This window comes from Maniola hyperantus, chromosome 10, assembly GCF_902806685.2.
Source record: "Maniola hyperantus chromosome 10, iAphHyp1.2, whole genome shotgun sequence".
In the NCBI taxonomy this organism is placed as follows: Eukaryota; Metazoa; Arthropoda; class Insecta; order Lepidoptera; family Nymphalidae; genus Maniola; species Maniola hyperantus.
Genome location: NC_048545.1, coordinates 843,446 through 864,624, shown reverse-complemented (window position 1 = coordinate 864,624; position 21,179 = coordinate 843,446). Strand labels below are relative to the sequence as shown.

The 21,179-nt window shown below is 40.7% G+C and overlaps 1 protein-coding gene across 1 annotated transcript; it reads right to left on the bottom strand.

The window, feature by feature from the left end:
- Positions 1 to 2,665: 2,665 nt before the first annotated feature.
- On the bottom strand, positions 2,666 to 20,172 carry LOC117985897 (synaptic vesicle glycoprotein 2C-like). The gene is made up of 12 exons (XM_034972700.2): positions 20,130 to 20,172; positions 16,654 to 16,757; positions 15,213 to 15,374; positions 13,738 to 13,900; positions 12,272 to 12,393; positions 11,052 to 11,278; positions 9,673 to 9,821; positions 7,840 to 7,945; positions 7,278 to 7,465; positions 6,331 to 6,429; positions 4,772 to 4,899; positions 2,666 to 3,150 (listed from the first exon to the last, which is right to left on the bottom strand). The coding sequence occupies exons 2-12, from the start codon at positions 16,751 to 16,753 to the stop codon at positions 3,092 to 3,094; spliced, it is 1,503 nt and encodes a 500-aa protein (XP_034828591.2). The 5' UTR covers positions 16,754 to 16,757; positions 20,130 to 20,172; the 3' UTR covers positions 2,666 to 3,091.
- Between the last annotated feature and the right edge of the window lie 1,007 nt (positions 20,173 to 21,179).

The following is a 21,179-nucleotide window of genomic DNA, read 5'->3' as shown; positions in this document are numbered from 1 at the left end:
AGTTTTTAAATTATCGTGCAAAATGTCGAAAAAATACGACTGTAGTACGGAACCCTCATTGCGCGAGCCTGACTCGCACTTGGCCGGTTTTTTTTATACTTACTGATTTATTATAAAAAGGTTTTTCATTTCAGTATTAAAATAATTCTTCGTTTGTCTGTAAGTTTGTACGTATTGTTGGTGTTAAAATGTTAAATGTGATTTTCATTATGATTATTATTTTCACGACGAATATTTATTTAGGTAGGTAGGTACTTACCTAAATAACTTAAGTCAACTCTCTAAATAATAGAGCAGTTAGAAAAGCTGGAGAAAGCTTGCGAATTGTCATAGACTAAGAGCCAGCATGTGCCAGACATTCATTATTTTATAAAAGTTTATCTGCGTTTTATCCCCAACATAGGGAGGAATGATGGCTTTGGGAGATAACAGGTAATTAAACCTTAAAAGTTTAAGGGTGTCTGGCAGGGGGTCTAATACTATTCCGAAGAAAACAAAAAATAGACTTTGACGTAAGATTTTTTACAACTTTGTTTACCTGTTATCTCACAGAGCCACTATGATCAAAACTTCATAATCGCTGATCATTCCTCCTTGTGTTGGGGACAATACGCAGAGAAACTTTCAGTTTTTATACAATAAAGAGGGTCTGACACGCGCTGGCTCTCTCTCTATTACCTTTTTAACCGACTTCCAAAAAGGAGGTGGTTCTCAATTCGGCCCGTTTTTTTTTGCGACTTTTTTTTAAATGTTTGTACATCGATTTTTTCCAGGTTTCTGGACCGATTTGCAAAAATTTTTTTTTTCACAGACTAGACACTTAATTTGGTACAATTATATACCCCCCGGGACGCTCAAGCTACTGTTTATCTTGGAAAGTCAAAGATTTCCGGCGGGATTCTTTGAAACCTAAATACATGCGGGTGAAGTCACGGGCGGGTATTATCTAGTAAAGCGATTAGAATTAGAACTGATTATTATTATTATTGACCTGACATACATATAAAACCTGTTGGATTATTTGCTTTATTGTTTTTTTGTAATTATACTACCTACTTAGGTATAGATATCTAGGTATAGTAACTCGACAGGTCGAGATGACAATCGGGGAGGGAAAGCCCCGCACACCCGCACAGGCCCAGCGCTGCCCCGGTGACGTGCAGGTGTGCGGGGCGTCCCCCCCCCCTCATACCTCGATAGCCATCTCAACCTGTCGCGGACTATACATACCTACTTGTACAATTTACGCTAGGACCATTGACTTATACTGCTTCTTTGATAAATCATAAGCTAGGTTGGGCAGCTTTTGGGAAATTGAGTCAAGGCTTGTCATCGTCAATTCCTCAGTACCTGAAGACGAAAGTCTTTAACCAGTGTGTTCTTCCCGTCCCCACCTATGGTGCTGAAACGTGGACACTGAGAAACGGCCTTGTTCACAAATTCAAAGTCGCTCAGCGAGCTATGGAGAGGGCTATGTTAGGAGTTTCCCTGAGGGATGAGATCCGAAATAAAGAGATCCGCAGTAGAACCAAGGTCATTGACATAGCCCAAACTATTAGCAAGCTGAAGTGGCAGTGGGCAGGCCATGCCTGTCGTAGAGGCGATGGCCGTTGGAGCCGGAAAGTCCTTGAGTGGAGACCGCGTTTAAGCAAGCGCAGTGTGGGACGCCCTCCAGCACGATGGACCGACGATATAAAGAGGCTGGCGGGAAGTGGCTGGATGAGGAAGGCTGAGGACTGGGTGTGGTGGCGCTCTTTAGGGAAGGCCTATGTCCAACAGTGGACGTCCACAGGCTGATGATGATGATGATGATAAATCATAGTAGTACCCATATACTTAGTGCCATAGAAGGGGAATATTAGTCCAGCCCCCCAATTGTGTAAGAATAACCATTTCATGGCTATCGCAATCGTCAAGAATTCTGCCCTTTGATTGGCTGTGAAAAAATGTAAACAGCGAATCAACCAATCAAATGGCAGAATTTCTTGACGATTGCGATAGCCATGAAATGGTTATTCTTACACAATTGGGGGGCTGATTTAGCATGCTTTTGCGTATTCTTTAAAAAAAAAATCAGCGTTACGACAGCGATTTAGTTTGTAATCGAATAAAAAATCTTTGCACTTAAATAAGTAATTTATTTCCGTGGATCCACTATTGACTATACTTACCTAGTAGGTACAGTCACTTAAGTATAATAATATTATTATGCCCTCTCTACACTCGCGCGCGAGTCGTGACGTGCAAGCAGTGTGCCGATTGCTTCCCAAAAATGCACTAGTATTAGATAGTGCTAATTGTATTTACCTACTAGCTGATGCCCGCGACTTAGTACGCGTGGATTTAGGATTGTAAAAATCGTCTGGTGTCGGTTCGACCAGTTCGATCGGTTAGGTGTCTGGTGCACTTCGACCGTCCGTTGTGCCAGATCCTTCTTTCCACGCACATGCTTCTGTGGAACCAACTCCCATCGGCGGTGTTCCCACTAGATTACAACATAGGGTTATTCAAGGGGTGGACCAACATATTCCTAAAAGGCCGGCAACGCATCGGCGGCTCCTCTGGTGCTGCAAATGTTCATGGGCGGCGGTAATCACTTAACATCAGGTGACCCGCCTGCTCGTTTGCTCGCTATATCTATTAAAAAAAAGCCGTGGGTCGTGGACCGTGAACTCTTTGATTTTCCGGGATAAAATGCCTATGTCACTCTCCAGATCTTAAACTATAGCCATGCAAAAATCACGTCGATCCGTTGCTTCGTTGCTACGCAATTGAAGGACAAACCAACAAACCAATAAACCAACATACTAACAAACAAACACACTTTCACATTTATAACAATATGGGTAGTGATAGTAAGAAGTTGTTTATAAAATAATCGTGGAATATAAAATTTGTTTCGTCCGTTCACGGGCTTCCGGGCCGCAATTCGCGCGGTAGTGTGGAGCGGGCATTACAAAAACTTTTCTTAAAATATACCTAAATAAATGCGTTGTGTATATAATAAAGCTAATATGCACATGGTTTAGTAGTTTCAGTCAGAGTATTAAAAATAGGTATTTATTAGTAGCTAGTAAATAATAATAGTTCATCATCCGACTTTGCTCGGCGGCTGATCTCGCGGTAGTAGAAAGCTGAGGGCTGCGCACACTGGAAACAAATACCTAAGTCAAAACACATTTTGAAATATTAACTGAAAATAAATACCTAAGTCAACATTTTGAAATTATAACGGAAAATAAATACCCAAGTCGAAACTCGAAACCCAAAAAGAAAATCAAAACTTGTGAAGAAAAATCAAAAATACATAAGTAGGTATTTATTTCATTGCAAAAGTGTCTGTTCTCCCGAATTGGCAGGCATCTATCGGGAAAAGGAGACAGACTGACTGACTGATCTATCAACGCACAGCTCAAACTACTGGACGGATCGGGCTGAAATTTGGCATGCAGATTGCTATTATGATGTAGACATCCGCTAAGAACGGATCTTTGAAAATTCAACCCCTAAGGGGGATAGGGATTTTAAATTTGTGCACTCCACGCGGAATAAGATAGTAATTTTATAAATATATTGTATTTATAAAATGACCATGAAATGCTCGCGATTTGCCCGCGACTTCTCATCTCTCAAAATCTCGTGGAAACTCTTTAGTTTTCCGGGATAAAAGTAGTTTATGTCTGGCTCCAGGATGCAAGCTATCTTTATATATCTTTCATCAATACCGGTTTAAACATATTCCTAGGTCGTGAAACAATAACAGACTTTTCACGAAGTTTAAGTATTCAGTAACTAGTAGGTTCTGCTTTCAAATAATACTTATTATTAGTTTAGAACGCGATAGGTCGAGATGGCAATCGGGGTATGAGGCGGGAGGACACCCTGCACACCCACACGTCACCCACGTTCGCCCGCACCGGGTTAGCGCGGGTGTGCAAGGCGTTCTCTCCCGATTGCCATCTCGACCTGTCACGGTCTACAATAGTATTTATTTCACAACTAGCTGATGCCCACGACTACGTCCGCATGGATTTAGGTTTTTAAAAATCCCTTGGGAACTCTTTGATTTCCGGGATAAAAAGTAGCCTATGTCCGTCCCCGGGATGCAAGCTATCTTTGTACCAAATTTCGTCAAGATCGGTTGAACGGTTAGGCCGTGAAAGGCTAGCAGACAGACAGATAGACAGACACACTTTCGCATTTATAATATTAGTATGGATTGGTAATAGATTACACTTTTTGATGATCGGTTGTTGGATTTGTAAGATGATAATTATAGTGGTGATATTAATTACGTGAACTTAAACTTTACGAAAACAAACGCTACGAGGGTTCTAAACGCACCTAGGTCTGAATGAAGGACAAACCTATAAACCAACAAACAAACACACTTTCGCATTTATAATATAGGTCTTCTTCTTCTTCGTCGTGACACTCTTGGCAGAGTGGTCGTGCTCATCACGAAGTGACATTTTTGGGGGCAGATGTTATATGCCTCACGAGCATTCGCCACTTCTCCCTGCTGGCCGATAGTTTGGTGCATTCGTGCACGGAACCGCCCACAGCGGACTTAATTTGGTCGGTCCATCGCGTAGGTCACCTTCCTTGCCCTCTGGTACCCTCCACCTTGCCCTGCGCTACAAGACGCTCAATGGAGTCACTCTCACGCCGGGAGACATTACCGAAGAACTTTAGTATTCGACGCTGTATTAACGTCGAAAGGCGTTGTTTAATGCCGAGTTCTATAATATAGGTAGTAAAATGTTGTTACAGAATAGAAGCGCCGCGAATCCGTAGAACGTGGCGGTGCAGGCTCCGGCCAGGAAGATTCCTGCCGCGTTGGCGCCCGTCACCGACCCCAGGCGCCCGAACATCAGCACCGCGCCCACTGCCGTGCCTCTGGGGAAACAGAAATAACATGAAACAAGAAAAAAACCAGCCAAATGCGAGTCAGACTTGCGCTCTAAGGGTCCCATACTATACAATCGTATTTTATCGACATTTTAAATGATAATTCAAAAACTATTATGCTAATTCATTTTTTTAATTAATATTCCTTGAAATACGAGGATGGTTATTACGGAGAGAAAAATTTAAAAAATTCCTGAAAAAGAATCGTTTGTTAGGCGATACGAAGTTCGCCGGGGCAGGTAGTGTATTATATGTTTTCCTTTAAACCTGATGCTGCAAAGTACAATACTCCTAAACCGTGAGGATTCAGGAACTGCTGATGGTGAAATATTATTGTAGGTCCCAAGCATAGATAGACTACATCATTGAACTCCCGTGCTAAATCGTGGACGGTATGTCGGAGACATCATCTGGTGTTTGATAAAAGGTTAACTTATTTATATTTTAACCAGCTTATATGCTCGCGACTTCGTCCGCGTGGACTACACAAATTTCAAACCCCTATTTCACCCCCTTAGGAGATGAATTTTCAAAAATTCTTTCTTATCGGATGTCTACGTTCTAATTAGCTATCTGCATGCCAAATTTCAGCTCGAACCATCCAGTAGTTTGAGCTGTTCGTTGATAGATCTGTCAGTCAGTCAGTCACCTTTTCCTTTTATATATTTAGATTGGTATTTTACTTCACGTTTCATAATAAGTTTCAAACTGTTATCTATGATGCCATAAAGAATGTAGCATAATTCTTATCATAATAAGTTAACAACGTCAGCAAATGTTTACCCTGCTGCGCAGCTAACTAGTAGGGAAACCCCAAATCTGTGTTATAAATTAAATCTCGCACGCTGTTGACGTGAAATACACCCCACGAATGTATTTACTGTAGATCATTATTTAAACCTTGAAATAACATAGGTAATATCTTTGTTTTCCCACGTTTTATGGTGTTTTTCCATTTAAAGAAAAAAATTAGACTTTTCACAATGTTAGGTACCTACCTACCTAGATTTTTTTACTTACCGAATTTTTTTTAATGGAAAATATGTCTAAATGTTATTTAGTTATTCTTCTAACAACCTCTAGATCCTAACATAATAATTATTAAGTATGCCTTTTAATGACCAAATCAAACGTGGTGGTTTAATCTTGTTAGAATTTTTTGTTATATTTTTTGTTATATAATATTTATTATAAATATTACAGACTAGCTTATGCTCGCGACTTCGTCCACGTGGACTACACAAATTTCAAACCCCTATTTCCCCCCCTTAAGGGTTGAATTTTCAAAAATCCTTTCTTAGCGGATGCCTACGTCATAATAGCTATCTGCATGCCAAATTTCAGCCCGATCCGTCCAGTAGTTTGAGCTGTGCGTTGATAGATCAGTCAGTCAGTCAGTCAGTCAGTTGACGTCATTACCTTAAACTAGTTGGGAAGAGCTGCACGGTGTAGGCGCAGAGTGGTCCAATCCCAAGCGCAGTTATCTGTAGAGCTGACATGGATATCCCAGCGATTATCCTGTAACAGTTGACAATTAAGAGATATGAGGTATGGGCCTCATAAGAAAGCTCAGAGTCACTCAGCGGGCGATGAAGAGAGCTATGTGCGGAGTTTATCTACGTGATCAAATCAGAAATAAGAAGATCCGTAGGAGAACTAGAGAAACCGATATATAGCTCAACGGGTTGCGACGCTGAAGTGGCAATGGGCAGGGCATATAGTTCGTACAACCGATAGACGTTGGGGTCCCTGAAATGGTGACCTCGCACCGGAAGACGCAGTGTTGGAAGATTCCCCACTAGGTGGACGGACGATATCCAGACGAGTCGCAGGGAGCCGCTGGATTCAGGCGGTGCAAGACCGTGGCGTGTGGAAGTCCCTACAAGAGACCTATGTCCAGCAATGGACGTCTAGGAGGGGTGGAGGTATGGTAGGTATAAGATTTGACAAAAAAATATAAAACGGCTCAACTCACGTTTTTTGTCAGAGTATGCCCGACTAATTAGTTCAAATGAGTACCTACTTAGTTCAATAGTATTAGAGCGTGCAATGGGCGCTGCTCCCAGCCCAGTTTTTAACGCCATCATCATATTGGAACACGATGCCATTAGTTCTGCGAGATTAAATCGGTGATGCTAGAAGACCAGCAGGAATCTCACTGGTGCTGGCACCCGGGTAACACGCAGTTTGCTATGTGCCGCGTCGTATGAACCGTCCCATGAATAAGGACCTAGTTGGGCATACGCCGACAATGATTAATTAGTACATTTTAATAGTAAGGCCTTCTTGCTGAGTGGGCTGAGGCTGAGCAGCAGCACCAGCACGCTACAGACCACTGACGTCACCGCGGTGATCTGCAACCCTACCTGTTGCTCGTGAGAGCGGACACGACGCAGTTGGCGCCAACGACAGCGTACATGCCGGCCAGCAAGACCTTTTTGCTGAGCGGGCTGAGGCTGAGCAGCAGCACCAGCACGCCGTAGATCACTGACATCACTGCGGTGATCTGGAATGTGTCGTACGAGATGCTGTCCACGCAGGCTGCGTCAGCTGTCTAGAAGAGAAAGGAAACATTGATATGTATAATGTTTTACTACTTAAATACCACCTGCCCCCCGATTGTGTAAGAAAAACGTATTCATCGTTATCGTAAATGTCAACTAATTCTGCCCTTTGATTGGTTGATTGGCTGTTTACATTTTTTCACAACCAATCAAAGGGCAGAATTTGTTGATTACGATAACGATGAAATCGTTATTCTTACACACATTAAGCTGACTCTGTACCAAAATCGGTTAAACTGTTGGGCCGTGAAAAGTTAGCAGACAGACAGACAGGCACACTTTCGAATTTATAATATTAGAATGGATTAGGTTTGTAGGTACGTTGTTTGTTATATTTGTTAGTTAAAGTGAGAAGATCGCTTACCTGGTTTGCAGGTTGGTTCATCAACATACAAATGGTGGCGGGTTGGTCTGCCTGGGTCATCATCTTATTTATCGTGTTAGGGGCGAACAGGAACAGGCCGTTCAACCTGTAACAATGGGCATACTCCTGTCAGGTTAGAGTTCTAAGCTAGATTTCTCACTCTCTATCCCTCGCCAGCCCAGTACAATGCGACAAGGCTCTCTTGGCACTTGGATGACATTGACAGGGGGCGCTGTAGGAGAACAAGGCTTAGACTATTCAAACAAGAACAAAGGGGACACTTGACGACAACGTTAGTTCCGATTTTCACCACGCGCCAAAAGAGCCTTGTCGCACTGTACTCTGCTGTTCTCAAAAGGGTCTCCTCTCAGAATGAGAAGGGTTTATTGTTTAGGCCATAGTTTTCCCGCTGGTCAAGTACGGATTGGCAGATTTTACACACCTTAGAAAACATTTTGGAGAACTCTCAGGCATGCAGGTTTCCTCACAATGTTTTCCTTCACCTTCGCTTCGCTTAAAGGTGGTTCCAAGAAAACATTGACTTTTAGTTTATACTATAAAGTGAGCGTTGCAAGTGTACGACTTTTTGTCCCAAATATTCTTTTTTTTTTTTTTTATTCAGATACAAGTTAGCCCTTGACTGCAATCTCACCTGGTGGTAAGTGATGATGCAGTCTAAGATGATAGCGGGCTAACCTGGAAGGGGTATGGCAGTTTTTATTAAACCCATACCCCTTTGGTTTCTACACGGCATCGTACCGGAACGCTAAATCGCTTGGCGGCACGGCTTTGCCGGTAGGGTGGTAACTAGCCACGGCCGAAGCCTCCCACCAGACCAGACCAGAAATTTAGAAATTATAAAATTCCAAACCCCTGCCAGGAATCAAATCCGGGACTTCCCACTATAAATCGAAATTCTTCGCTAGGTACCTACGCATTCTCACAATGTTTGCTATATTCTCAATCATTGTGACTAGCTGAATATACAGGGTGTAACCAGAACGCTGGCAAAAACGAAGACAGGTTATAGTACTGATGATTACTGATATGAATTATGAACAATAAAAAAACCGCGAAAAAATAAATAAAAAATCCTATTATTTTGTTAAAGTTTACAATAATAATATATTGCAAATAAAAGATTTGACTGACGTAAAACTGCAAAATGAGGCAAATGGTTATTGGTATTGGATTGTGTTTAGGTAGTATAACAATAACGCTAAGTTTTTGCTAGCGTTCTGGATACACCCTGTATAGCGAGTTTGCTGAAGCAATGCATTTCTATTTTATTTTTATTTTATTATAAAGGCACACAAAACAGGTTTCAGCTATAAATGGTCCAAATAAAAATAAAAAACAATAGATTAAGATCTAAGCGGTAACCCTTAATATGTGTACACAACAATTCTTAAATAAATAAATGCACTAACTAACTGATAAGATACAATTTATAAAAACACAGAAAAAAGAAATACAAGAAAATTAACTATGAAAAATATTCATTACTAGCTTATGCTCGCGACTTCGTCCGCGTGGACTACAAAGTTTCAAACCCCTATTTCACCCCCTTAGGAGTTGAATTTTCAAAAATCCTTTCTTAGCGGATGCCTACGTCATAATAGCTATCTGCATGCCAAATTTCAGCACGATCCGTCCAGTAGTTTGAGCTGTGCGTTGATAGATCAGTCAATCAGTCAGTCAGTCAGTCAGTCAGTCAGTCAGTCAGTCACCTTTTCCTTTTATATATTTAGATTAAAATATTCATTATATTTCAACCAATAATGAGAGATCTAACTACCCTGGCACCTCCTGACATTCAGCTTTGTTACTCACAAGGCAAACAAGCCGAACATGAGGAAACCAGCGAGCAGGAGCCACTTCAGATGCGGCGGCCGCAGCAACGCCCACGCTGACCGACTGCCAACACTCGCTGCACCCTCACCGTCCATTGGTTTGTCGTCTTCACTCTTCAGTGATGTCACCTGCAACAAGAACCTCAATAGCTCAACGGTTATGGATCGGACTGAAGTCCGAAGGTCGCCGGTTCAAACCCCACCCGTTGCACTATTGTCGTACCCACTCCTAGCACAAGCTTTACGCTTAATTGGAGGTGAAAGGGTAAGATTAGTCATAATTAACAGGGCTAATATTCTTTAAAAAATAATAAAACCGGCCAAGTGCGAGTCAGGCTCGCGCAATGAGGGTTCCGTACTACAGTCGTATTTTTTCGACATTTTGCAAGATAATTCAAAAACTATGATGCATAAAAATAAATAAAAATCTGTTTTAGAATGTACAGGTAAAGACCTTTCATATGATACCCCACTTGATATAGTCACTCACTTCGAAAGTTTAAAATACTAATTATTAGTTCATGACCAGAATTTAATTTTTTTTGTGTGTGTTGTGTTTTTTTTTAATTCACGGTTTTCAGATTTTTCCCCAAATGTTAGCTATAAGATCTACCTACCAAATTCTATCTGCCAAATTTCATGATTCTAGGTCAACGGAAAGTACCCTGTAGGTTTCTTGACAGACAGACGGACAGACAGACAGACAGACAGACAGACAACAAAGTGATCCTATAAGGGTTCCGTTTTTCCTTTTGAGGTACGGAAGCCTAAAAACAGAAAAATATGTTTTCCTCTGAAAGGTTACAATTCTTAACCAGTATTACACTATCTAAGGTGTGATAGCTTAGTGGTTCGGAGGTCCACTTTCTAATCGGAGGTCGCGGGTTCGATCCCGGGCATGCACCTCTAACCGAGTTATGTGCGTTTTAACTTTTAATTAATAAAATATCACTTGCTTTAACGGTAAAGGAAAACATCGTTATAGCAAGACTAGCTTATGCTCGCGTCTTCGTTCGCGTGGACTACACAAACTTCAAACCCCTCTTTCTCTCCCTTAGGGGGTCATAATAGCTATCTGCATGTCAAATCTCAGCCCAGTAGTTTGATCTGTGCGTTGATAGATCAGTCAGTCAGTCAGTCAGTCTCCTTTTCCTTTTATATGTATGTATATTTAGATAGTTATTTTGAATTCGTATGTTTTTGTTTTCGCGAGTAAGTTTCAATCGTTTTTAACCGACTTCAAAAAAAGGAGGAGGTTCTCAATTCGTCGGAATCTTTTTTTATTTTATTTAAAAAAACCCTGACTTTAAAAAAGTTGTTTGCTTTTAACTGATCCTAAGTTACAAACTCATTACTCACACAATAGGTATTCTTCTCGCGTCTGCTATTGAAAGCAAAGATATGCCTCAGTACTTCCAAAGCTTCGGCCGGTTTGCCCTTGGTCACCAGGAACTTGGGGCTCTCCCTGGCCTGCGTCAGCCACGCCGCGGCGAGGACGAGGGGGGTCGCGTAGACTGCGGTCAGGACCCTCCAGGGTTGGAAGCCCAGGCCTTGCCAGTTGTAGGAGAGCACACCCCAGGCGAAAACTGGAAGTTACTTCAGGAGATATTATAGTGTACAAGTGTGTAGGTACGTAAACATAATCAGTACCCTTATTATAAATGCGAAAGTGTCTTTGTTTGTAGATTTGTTGGTTTGTCCTTCAATCACGTCGCAACGGTGTAACGGATTGATGTGATTTTTGTATGGGTATAGAAAAAGACCTGGAGAGTGACATAGGCTACTTTTTATCCCGTTCCCACGGGATTTTTAATAACCTAAATCCACGCGTACGAAGTCGTGGGCATCAGCTAGTGATAAAATAAGTGAAATTAAAAAAAAATGTTGTGCTTTCATCCTCATTCTCGCACCACGTACGCAATACAAGCGCCAAACACGCATTACACGTGCGTCACAGACGCGCCACAAACGAACCACACACCGTGACACACGCTGCACACACGCACCACACATAAGCTTCTTAAGGGGACTCAGTTCAGTGCTTTCTTCATACAAACGTAGGAGGGAAATTACAACAATATTCGATATTGTACGCACAAAACTAAGAATTATATCGATTTATCTCGTCATTATCTAGGTTTATTGATATATAAAACATTGAAAAAAATATTGATTAAAAAGTTACGAGGCTCAAAAGATTCCTATTTTAACACTAAATTAATGACAACTTTGGGCGTAAATAAATAAGATTAGGGATATGAAAATTCTAAATCAATTTATCATTAGACGTAGTTTATTTATTCATTACTTGAAATAACTTTACTTTGCAAACATAAATTCAGCAGTTTTTTCTCAAAAATACTTTTCCTAAACCCTTTTCGCGCGCTTGATTTCAGCGAAAATCATCGTGCCTCTCAACTTTCTCATACGATGTCAAGTGAAAGGCAAACATGTTACCCACGTGCGCTGCCAATTTAGGTCGAGCGTCCTGCGTCACCTTAAGCTGCATTTACGACAGAGCAACATAGTGTGATATTGTGGCATGCCACAGGCTGACAAAGAAGTAGATGGTAACTTACTAGGACACAATGAAGCAAAGAGCATCAGTAGAGCGTTGCATACCAGCACCGCGAGGTCCCTCTTCAGCCTCGGCACCAGCTCTCCCGCGTACGCGAAGCCCAGGGATGAAGGACAGGATAGACTGGAAACAAATAGTCTTTCCGGCATCATACCGCGGCCGTCTAATCCGGCAAAGCCGTGCCGCCAAGCGATTTAGCGTTCCGGTACGATGCCGTGTAGAAACCAAAAAAGCATGGGTTTATTAAAAACTGCCATACCCCTTCCAGGTTAGCCCGCTATCATCTTAGACTGCATCATCACTTACCATCAGGTGAGATTGCAGTCAAGGGCTAACTTGTATCTGAATAAAATAAATAAAAAAAAAGTCTTTTTTTTTATTCATTATAGGCGCACGCTTGACCACGATCACACCTGATGGGAAGTGATGATGTGATGTGGCCTAAGATGGAACGCGTTTGCCTAGAAGGTGCCTATTCACTCTTGTTTTAAAGATACCCGGATTATAATTGGCAGGAAACACTGATCTCGGAAGAGTATTCCAGACCCTAGCCATGCGTATGAGGAATGATGACGCAAGCTCAACGGTTAAGGAGTAGACTGAATTCCAAAAGGTCGGAGGTTCAAACCTAACACTTGCACTATTGTCGTACCTACTCTTAGCACAAACTTCACGCTTAGTTGGAGGGGAAGGGGAATATTGGTCATACTTAACATAGCTAATATTCGTTTTAAAAAAACTTGCTTTAAGGCTTTTCATGGTCAGTTTTTCAGTAAAATTGAATCTGATTATATAGGCTAGACTATATACAGGGTGTAACCAGAACGCTAGCAAAAACTTAGCTACCTTATCTAAGCTTAGCTTAGTTTAGCTTAAAAAGTTAGCTTAGTTAGCTTAGGTTAGTTATACTACCTAAACGCAATCCAATACCAATAACCGGCAAAGCCGTGCCGCCAAGCGATTTAGCGTTCCGGTACGATGCTGTGTAGAAACCAAAGGGGCATGGGTTTATTAAAAACTGCCATACCCCTTCCAGGTTAGCCCGCTATCATCTTAGACTGCATCATCACTTACCACCAGGTGAGATTGCAGTCAAGGGCTAACTTGTATCTGAATTTAAAAAAAAAAAAAAAAACCATTTGCCTCATTTTGTAGTTTTAGTGATTTAGTATTTTTCAAACCCACAATGTATAGCGTGCAAAACTCGGGTCAATGCCCCGCTTACGACGCGGCATTGACTCCGAGTGACCTACTAACGTAACGTTCGTTGACCTCTGGCGTCAGTCAGATGTTTGTTATTGGAATATTTATCATCGTAAACTTTAAAAAAATAATAGGAATTGTATTGTATCAGTAATCATCTGTCTTCGTTTTTGCCAGCGTTCTGGTTACACCCTGTATAAGAGAGAGTCTAAATAGAAACCTATATAGAGTAGGTATATGAAGTAGGTATTACAAAAGACTTACAAGAGCGAGCCAGCAAACTTGCACAAGGCAAAGCTGAGCAGGTTGGGCATGAAGGAGGCGAGCAGCGCGATGACTCCCGCCACGGCGGTGGACAGCAGCAGCACTGGCTTCCTGCCGAACGTGTCCGCCGCACGACCCCAGAAGGGCGCCGTCAGTATCACTCCTGGAAACTTCATACAATCCATACCTCCGGACCTGATAACTCCGGACGTGGCCGCTCGTCTCAGGGCAACCTGGGTCGCACCGGACTATGAGACCTCGCATATCCTAACAGGCCATGGATGCTTCAACAAGCGCCTGCATGACCTGTGTCTCGTGGAGAGTGGTGTCTGCTTGTGCGGTCTGGCGGAGGAGGACCACCACCACGTCTTGTGGGAGTGTACAGTGTACGAGGACCTCCGGTGCGCCCTGCTGGACGGGATCGTTCGTGAGGAAGAGGGTCCGGTCTACTACCCTCGTTGCCTCGGCGGAAAGATTTGGAAAGCTCCGGGAGTTCGCGCACCAATGGCACAAGATGCGGAACAGCTCGGACCGTGATCGTGGTCCAGTGGGTGCTTGAGACTGAGAAAGGATCCGGACCGCGGGGCACGCGGGGATCGGATCTGCGTGTTGTTTACGTCTGCCCCAGAAAGGGGAGAAAGACTCATGGGACAAGGATAAGATAGAAAGAATTTGTAGGAAGTAGGTAGAGAGAAGGCGCCCCGGGAAAGAGCCTCAAACCTCAACCGTAAGGTTGGTGGGGGATATGGGAGGTGGTGGGTTGTCCCAATCAATACTAATATTATAAATGCGAAAGTGTGTCTGTCTGTATATCTGTCTGCTAGCTTTTCACGGCCCATCCGTTTAACCGATTTTAACGTAATTTGGTAATGAGATTCCTCTCATCCCAGGGACGTAGGCTACTTTTATACCGGAAGATCAAAGAGTTCCCACAGGATTTTTAAAAACCTAAATCCGCGCAGACGTAATCGCGAGCATTATCTTAAATTATAAAGAGGTTATATTTGTAAGTTTGTTTGTAGGAAGTAATCTCTGGAACTACTGAATCGATTTTGAAAATTCTTTTACCAGTAGAAAGCTTTATTCCTGTGTAATATAGGCTATATTATTTTATTTTCAAAAAATTAGAGATGCCTGCGAAAATCGCAATAAGCTACCCGTGCGAAACTGGGGCGAGTCGCTAGTGACAAATAAACAGGAGAAAATATTAGTTTCATTGTATCTTATATGTAATTCTTTTTATCATTTATCTGTATATATAAAATGTAAAGTCCTGACTGACTGACTTATATATATCAACGCACAGCCTAAATCGCTGGTCCTAGAGATATGAAATTTGGAGGGTGTGTTCTTTGTAAAGAGATGGTAAACACAAAGAAAGGATTTTTTAAAATTCCACCCCCAAGTGTGTTAAATGGGGGGTTGAAATTTATGTAGTCCGCGCGGACGAAAATCGCGAGCATAAGCTAGTTTACCTATATTAGGAATGGACGTTATAATTCCTCTCAAATGATCAGGTATGTCCAAATCGCAGGCAGCGGCGGGTAACACGAAGGAGGAGCCAATCATCTCCAGCATGGCCGCGCCGAGTATGATCACCATCAATGCACAGTGAAACATCTGATACCTCCCAACGCCTGTGGAAATAAAATAGCAAGTTTGTATAAAGTATATTGCGCCGCTGTAAATAATTATAGCAATACGGGTACGAATAAATTTGCTGTTGAAAAAACCGGCCAATTGTGAGTCAGACTCGCGCACCGAGCGAGGGTTCCATTCCATACTACACTCGTATTTTTTGACATTTTACACGGTAAAGTGAAAACTAGGTACTATGCATGAAAATAAATAAAAATCTGTTTTAGAATGCCCTTTCATAATATAGAATAGAATAGAATAAATTTTATTGCATTAACTGTGTAGGTACATTAGGTGTTATACTTGTTATAAAGTTCTAACAGTTTGCCACTTTGTGGCGTGCAATACTGGTTATACATACAATATTTTTTAAATTTTACAATTTTTAACTATTTTTTTTACTAAACTTACGATTACCACTAGTAATCTTACTTTGAAAGTTGAACATACGAATTATCATAAACACATTTTAATTTTTTTTCGTGATGTAACCACAAATTCACAGTTTTCGGATGTTTTTCTTTATTGTGCTATAAGACCTAAGTACCTACCTGCCAAATTTTATATTCTAGGTCGACGGGAAGTTTCTTGAAAGACAACGACGTGATCCTATAAGGGTTCCTTTTTCCTTTTGAGGTACGGAACCCTAAAAAGATCGAATTTAGTTTTTTAAACGACTGCCCAAAAAAATGTAAAGTTTTCAGGGTTTATGTATGGATCCACGTGAGTTTCTTTATTCCACTTTTCAGATTTGGATGTACCTATAGGGTAAAGTTTGCTAGAATCTTTACATCGTCGTCCCGAGTGACTGTAATTTTTTGAAAAATAAAACTCGGTATGGCGCCATTTTGACTATTTTTTTTTTTTTTTTTTAAATTATATAAAATGACTAATATTCCCCTTTCCTCTCCAACTAAGCGTCAGGCTTGTGCTAGGAGTAGGTACGACAATAGTGCAACGGGCGGGGTTTGAACCGTCGACCTTGCGGTTTTCAGTCCACTCCTTTACCGGTTGAGCTATTTAGACGATGGACTTCACACACCTTTGATAACATACTGGAGAACACTTTCCTCACGATGTTTTCCTTCCCTGTTAAAGCAAGTGATAATTTAACTGCTTCAAATGCATATAACACCGGAAATTTAGAGGTGCGTACCCGGGATCGAACCCTGGACCCCTCGAATTGGAGGCTGAAGTGTTAATAGACTATCACCGCTTTTTGAATGCCTCCATATAGTCCATACCGTTCTATTAATATAATTGAAAATATGAACTCACCGCAAAGTTCCAAAGCTGTCTCCAAGTCGACTTCCGTGTTATTATCCAACTTCTCAATGGAGATTTGCTGTAGGGGGAGGTCATCTTTGCCCTTTTTCATATTGCTGCAAAAAAAACTTTCAATTATTACCTACTAGCTGACCTGCCCCGGCTTCGCTCAAGTGGCGTTTAGAAATTGAGGGGGAGGTTGAATTAAATTTTTTTCTCCGTAAGAACCATCCTCGTACTTCAAGGAATATTATAAAAAAAGAATTAGCGAAATCGGTTCAGCTGTTCTCGAGATTTGCGATGAGCAACACATTTAGTGATTCATTTTTATATTATAGAGAAGTACCTACCTACTACAATATTATATTATCAAAAGTTATGAGTATTAATTAAAATCGTCATCATCATCATCATCTCAATCCATCGCAGGCCTATAACACTGAGTACGGATATCCTCTCAGCATGAGAAGGGCACCTTTTCTAATAACAAACAAACATTATTATGATTTTAATGTGAAACCAATTATTTAATTTCACCTATCAAATTTATTAATATATTACCATCAGTGCCCATATTATAAATGTGAAAGTGTGTTTGTTTGTTGGTTTATTGGTATGTTGGTTTGTTGGTTTGTCCTTCAATCCCGTCGCAACGGTGGAACGGATTGACGTGATTTTTTGTATGGGTATAGATAAAGACCTGGAGAGTGACATAGGCTACTTTTTATCCCGGAAAATCACAGAGTTCCCACGGGATTTTTAAAAAACCTAATTCCACGCTGACGAAGTCGCTGGCATCAGCTGTAAGCAGGAAAGCAGATGTGTACATAAACAATTACCGACCTAATTACAACATAGGTACCTAATTATTTCTAGTTATACCACAACGCAGCGTACCTAATATCAAAGTCTTGAAAATAATAATTAAACAGTTGGAAATTGTCACATCGAGGAGCATTTAAGTAGGTATGCATCATTTATGTAGTATGTTAGGAAGGTAGGATCTAATTGCTGAGCAAAGAAAGGTTTTAGCGGATTTTCACAGAGGAATCCCCATGATGCACAACTTGCTAAATGGACAGCAAATAAGATGACCTTATTGTATGATGGTCTTATTTTTGGGGTTCCGTACCTTAAAAGAAAAAATAACCCTCACAGAATCACTTCGTTATCCGTCTGACTGTCAAAACCAGTCAAAACCGTTTTTCTCAGGAACGCGTCGATATACCAAGTTGAAATTGTGTTTGTTTGTCCTTTGTAGTGGGAACTTTTTTTAATTCAGATACATGTTAGCACTTGACTGCAATCTCACCTGGTGGTAGGTGATGATGCAGTCTAAGATGGAAGCGGGCTAACCTGGAAGGGTCATGGCAGTTTTTTATTAAACTCACACCCCTTTGGTTTCTTCGCATCGCATCGTATCGAAACGCTAAATCGCTTGGCGGCTCGGCTTTGCCGCTAGGGTGGTAACTAGCCACGACCGAAGCCTCCCACCAGACCAGACCAGAAATTTAGAAATTATAAAATTCCAAATCCCTGCCGGGAATCGAACCCAGGACCTCCCACCAATATTATAGTACAATAGCGCTTACCACTGCGCCAGGGAGGTCGTAAAGAACTCTGCTAAAGCTGCACTTTCCGTACGAGGTCATCACCTTGGGACCTCAATGTTTATCTTTCTGGCTCCTTGGGCACAGAGTTATCTATTCAGGTGCCTTGGAAGATGGGACCCCAATGTAGGTGTATCGGTCCCTCGAACTATGTGCCCTGCCCATTGCCACTTCAGCTTCGCAACCCGTTAGATAAGCTATGTCGGTTACTCTGGTTCTCCTACGGATCTCCTCATTTCTGCTTTGATCAAGTAGAGATGCTCCAAGCATAGCTCTCTATCGCTCGCTGAGTCACTCTGAGCTTTAATTTGGTACATTATTTTAGGTAAAAACCTTAGTTAGTTAGGTTGGTCTTACAGCAAAAGTAAAGGAATAAATACGAAAACCGTAGATCTGTGGTTACATCACACAAAAAGATTAAAATGTGTTAATGAACATGAAAATAATTAATTAATTAATATTTCAAATTTTCAAAGTAAGATAGCTATACCAAGTGGGGTATCATAATTATGAAAGGGCTTTACCTGTATATTCTAAAACAGATTTTTTATTTATTTTAATGGAATATAGTTTTTGATTTATCGTGCAAAATGTTGAAAAAATACGACTGTAATACGGAACCCTCGGTGCGCGAATCTGACTCGCACTTGGCCGGTTTTTTCACTATAGGTACACTACAAGATCTTAACTTTATTATAATAATTTGGTTTCCACGATATTTTTTCCACGAGTTTCATTCGACTGTCATAGCAAGACTATACCTAGTTACAAAATAAGTATAATTAGGTAGGTAACTACTCCTATATCTAGTTTACTTCTAAGAACAGTATAAATAAATAATTAGGAATGATCATTTTTAATATAAAAATACAAACAAATAATAATAATTAACTGTTACTCTTAAATAACTAACGAATTGACTGACTGGAAAGACAAACTTCATTAACAAACAAAAAAAAGAGGTTATCGCTAAATAAAAAATTAGCAGACTCGATAATTAATTATTTAAATTATCGAGTCTGCCAATCCGCATTGGGTCATTGTCAGCGTGGCAGACGATTAACCTCTTATTCTGTATAGTATAATAACATAGTAAATTGTAAAATTAAAAAGAGCAACCGCCGAGTTTCTTGCTGGTTCTTCTCGGTAGGAACGGCATTCCGAACCAGTGGTAAATTAAAACTACCCGACTATTCGAAAGCGCTTGTAAAAAGTCTACTTGAATAAAAACATATTCTATTCTATTCTATTCTGAGAGGAGACCCGTACTCAGTACCTAGTGAGCCGGCCGCGGCGATGGGTTGATCAATGATCATGCAAAACTAAGATAGGGAATTTCAAAAATTGCCGTCATGCAAATCCATACTAATATTATAAATGCAAAACTGTGTCTGTCTGTCTGTCTGTCTGCTAGCTTTTCACGGCTCAACCGTTCAACCGATTTTGAAGAAATTTGGTACAGAGATAGCTTGCATACCGGGGAAGGACATAGGCTACTTTTTATCCCGGTAAATCGAAGAGTTCTCACAGGATTTTTAAAAACCTAAATCCACGCGGACGACGTCACGGGCATCATCTAGTTAAAAAATAAATAACGTGCATAGTGTTATCTTGTACGATGGCATACGGGAAACCTTCGGGTTGCACTAAAGCACGCTACAAACAGTAGGCTCGCGACTGTGCGCTAAAATCACGGGTTTTAACAACTAAAAATTAAATTTAAAACTGTCAGACTGCGTCTGTCCTTTTCATATTACATTAGTAAGAAGAGGATGCAAATACTCTAAAATTAGGTTGTGCTCAGAATCAATTACCAGCACACAACCTAAGTTTGTTAATTTTAAGTTCTCGATCAATTAAAATAAGTTTAATGTTTACTGTTGAATTAAACACTACGCGTCGATCTCACAGCACTTAGGACTCGCTCGGAAAGATGTGTAAACAACAATAATAACAAAATAACTGATATGTTTCGATTTCTCAGCCTCCTACTCTCTCCTTTCTCGAGGAGCCATGACCCTGTTTTACTATCTATATATCGCATACTTAGGGCCGGTTGTTTCAAACCATTGGTCTTCGTAAGATCCGTTCGTTAAAATTTAACGGACGTAGACGAACTTTAACATCTGTTAATTTAAGTGCGTTGCTTCATTGTACAAAAAACTGTTCGTCATTGTTATTTTGGTTGCGAAACTAACCCTAAAAATTAACTTACTTCTCCGTATCCTTTTCTTATTTCATTTTAAGTATATTAAATTATATACATAGTTATTAATATTGCTACTTCGCATTTTAAACACTTTTTCTTTGTTACAAAATCTTCAAAAAAACTATCATTAAAAACTTTGAATTAAATTGATTCCATTATAATTTGTAAATAAAATATTCCGTTTGTAAGAAGTATGAAGTTACGAACTGATTTGACGATCACCAATGGCGCCAGCACCGGTTAACGTAAACGTAACTTTTTAACGAACGTTAGCGCTAATAGATGCTGAATCAACGCTTTTTCTTTACTTACGTTCGTTAGCGCCATATTTAAAGGTTACGTGTCCGTCAAAGTTTGTTGAAACAACCGGCCCTATGTATGTATATTATTATAGTAAAAGTGAAATCAGGGGCGTCTGTATACAAAAGTTTTACTCATTTCTGATTTAGGGTCAATTTTACAATCGCCAGTTTTTTACCCGACTACGGCAAAGCAAAAGGGAGAGTTATGATTTTAGCAAAAGGAGGAGTTATGATTTTAGCAATCTATGTATGTATATATCAAGAGCCTCGATAGCTCAACGGTTAAAGGAGCGGCCTGAAAATCGAAAGGTGGCCGGTTCAAATCCCACCCGTTGCACTATTAAATTGTCGTACCTACTCCTAGCACAAGCTGTACGCTTAGTTGGAGGGGAAAGGAGAATATTAGTCAGCAATTAA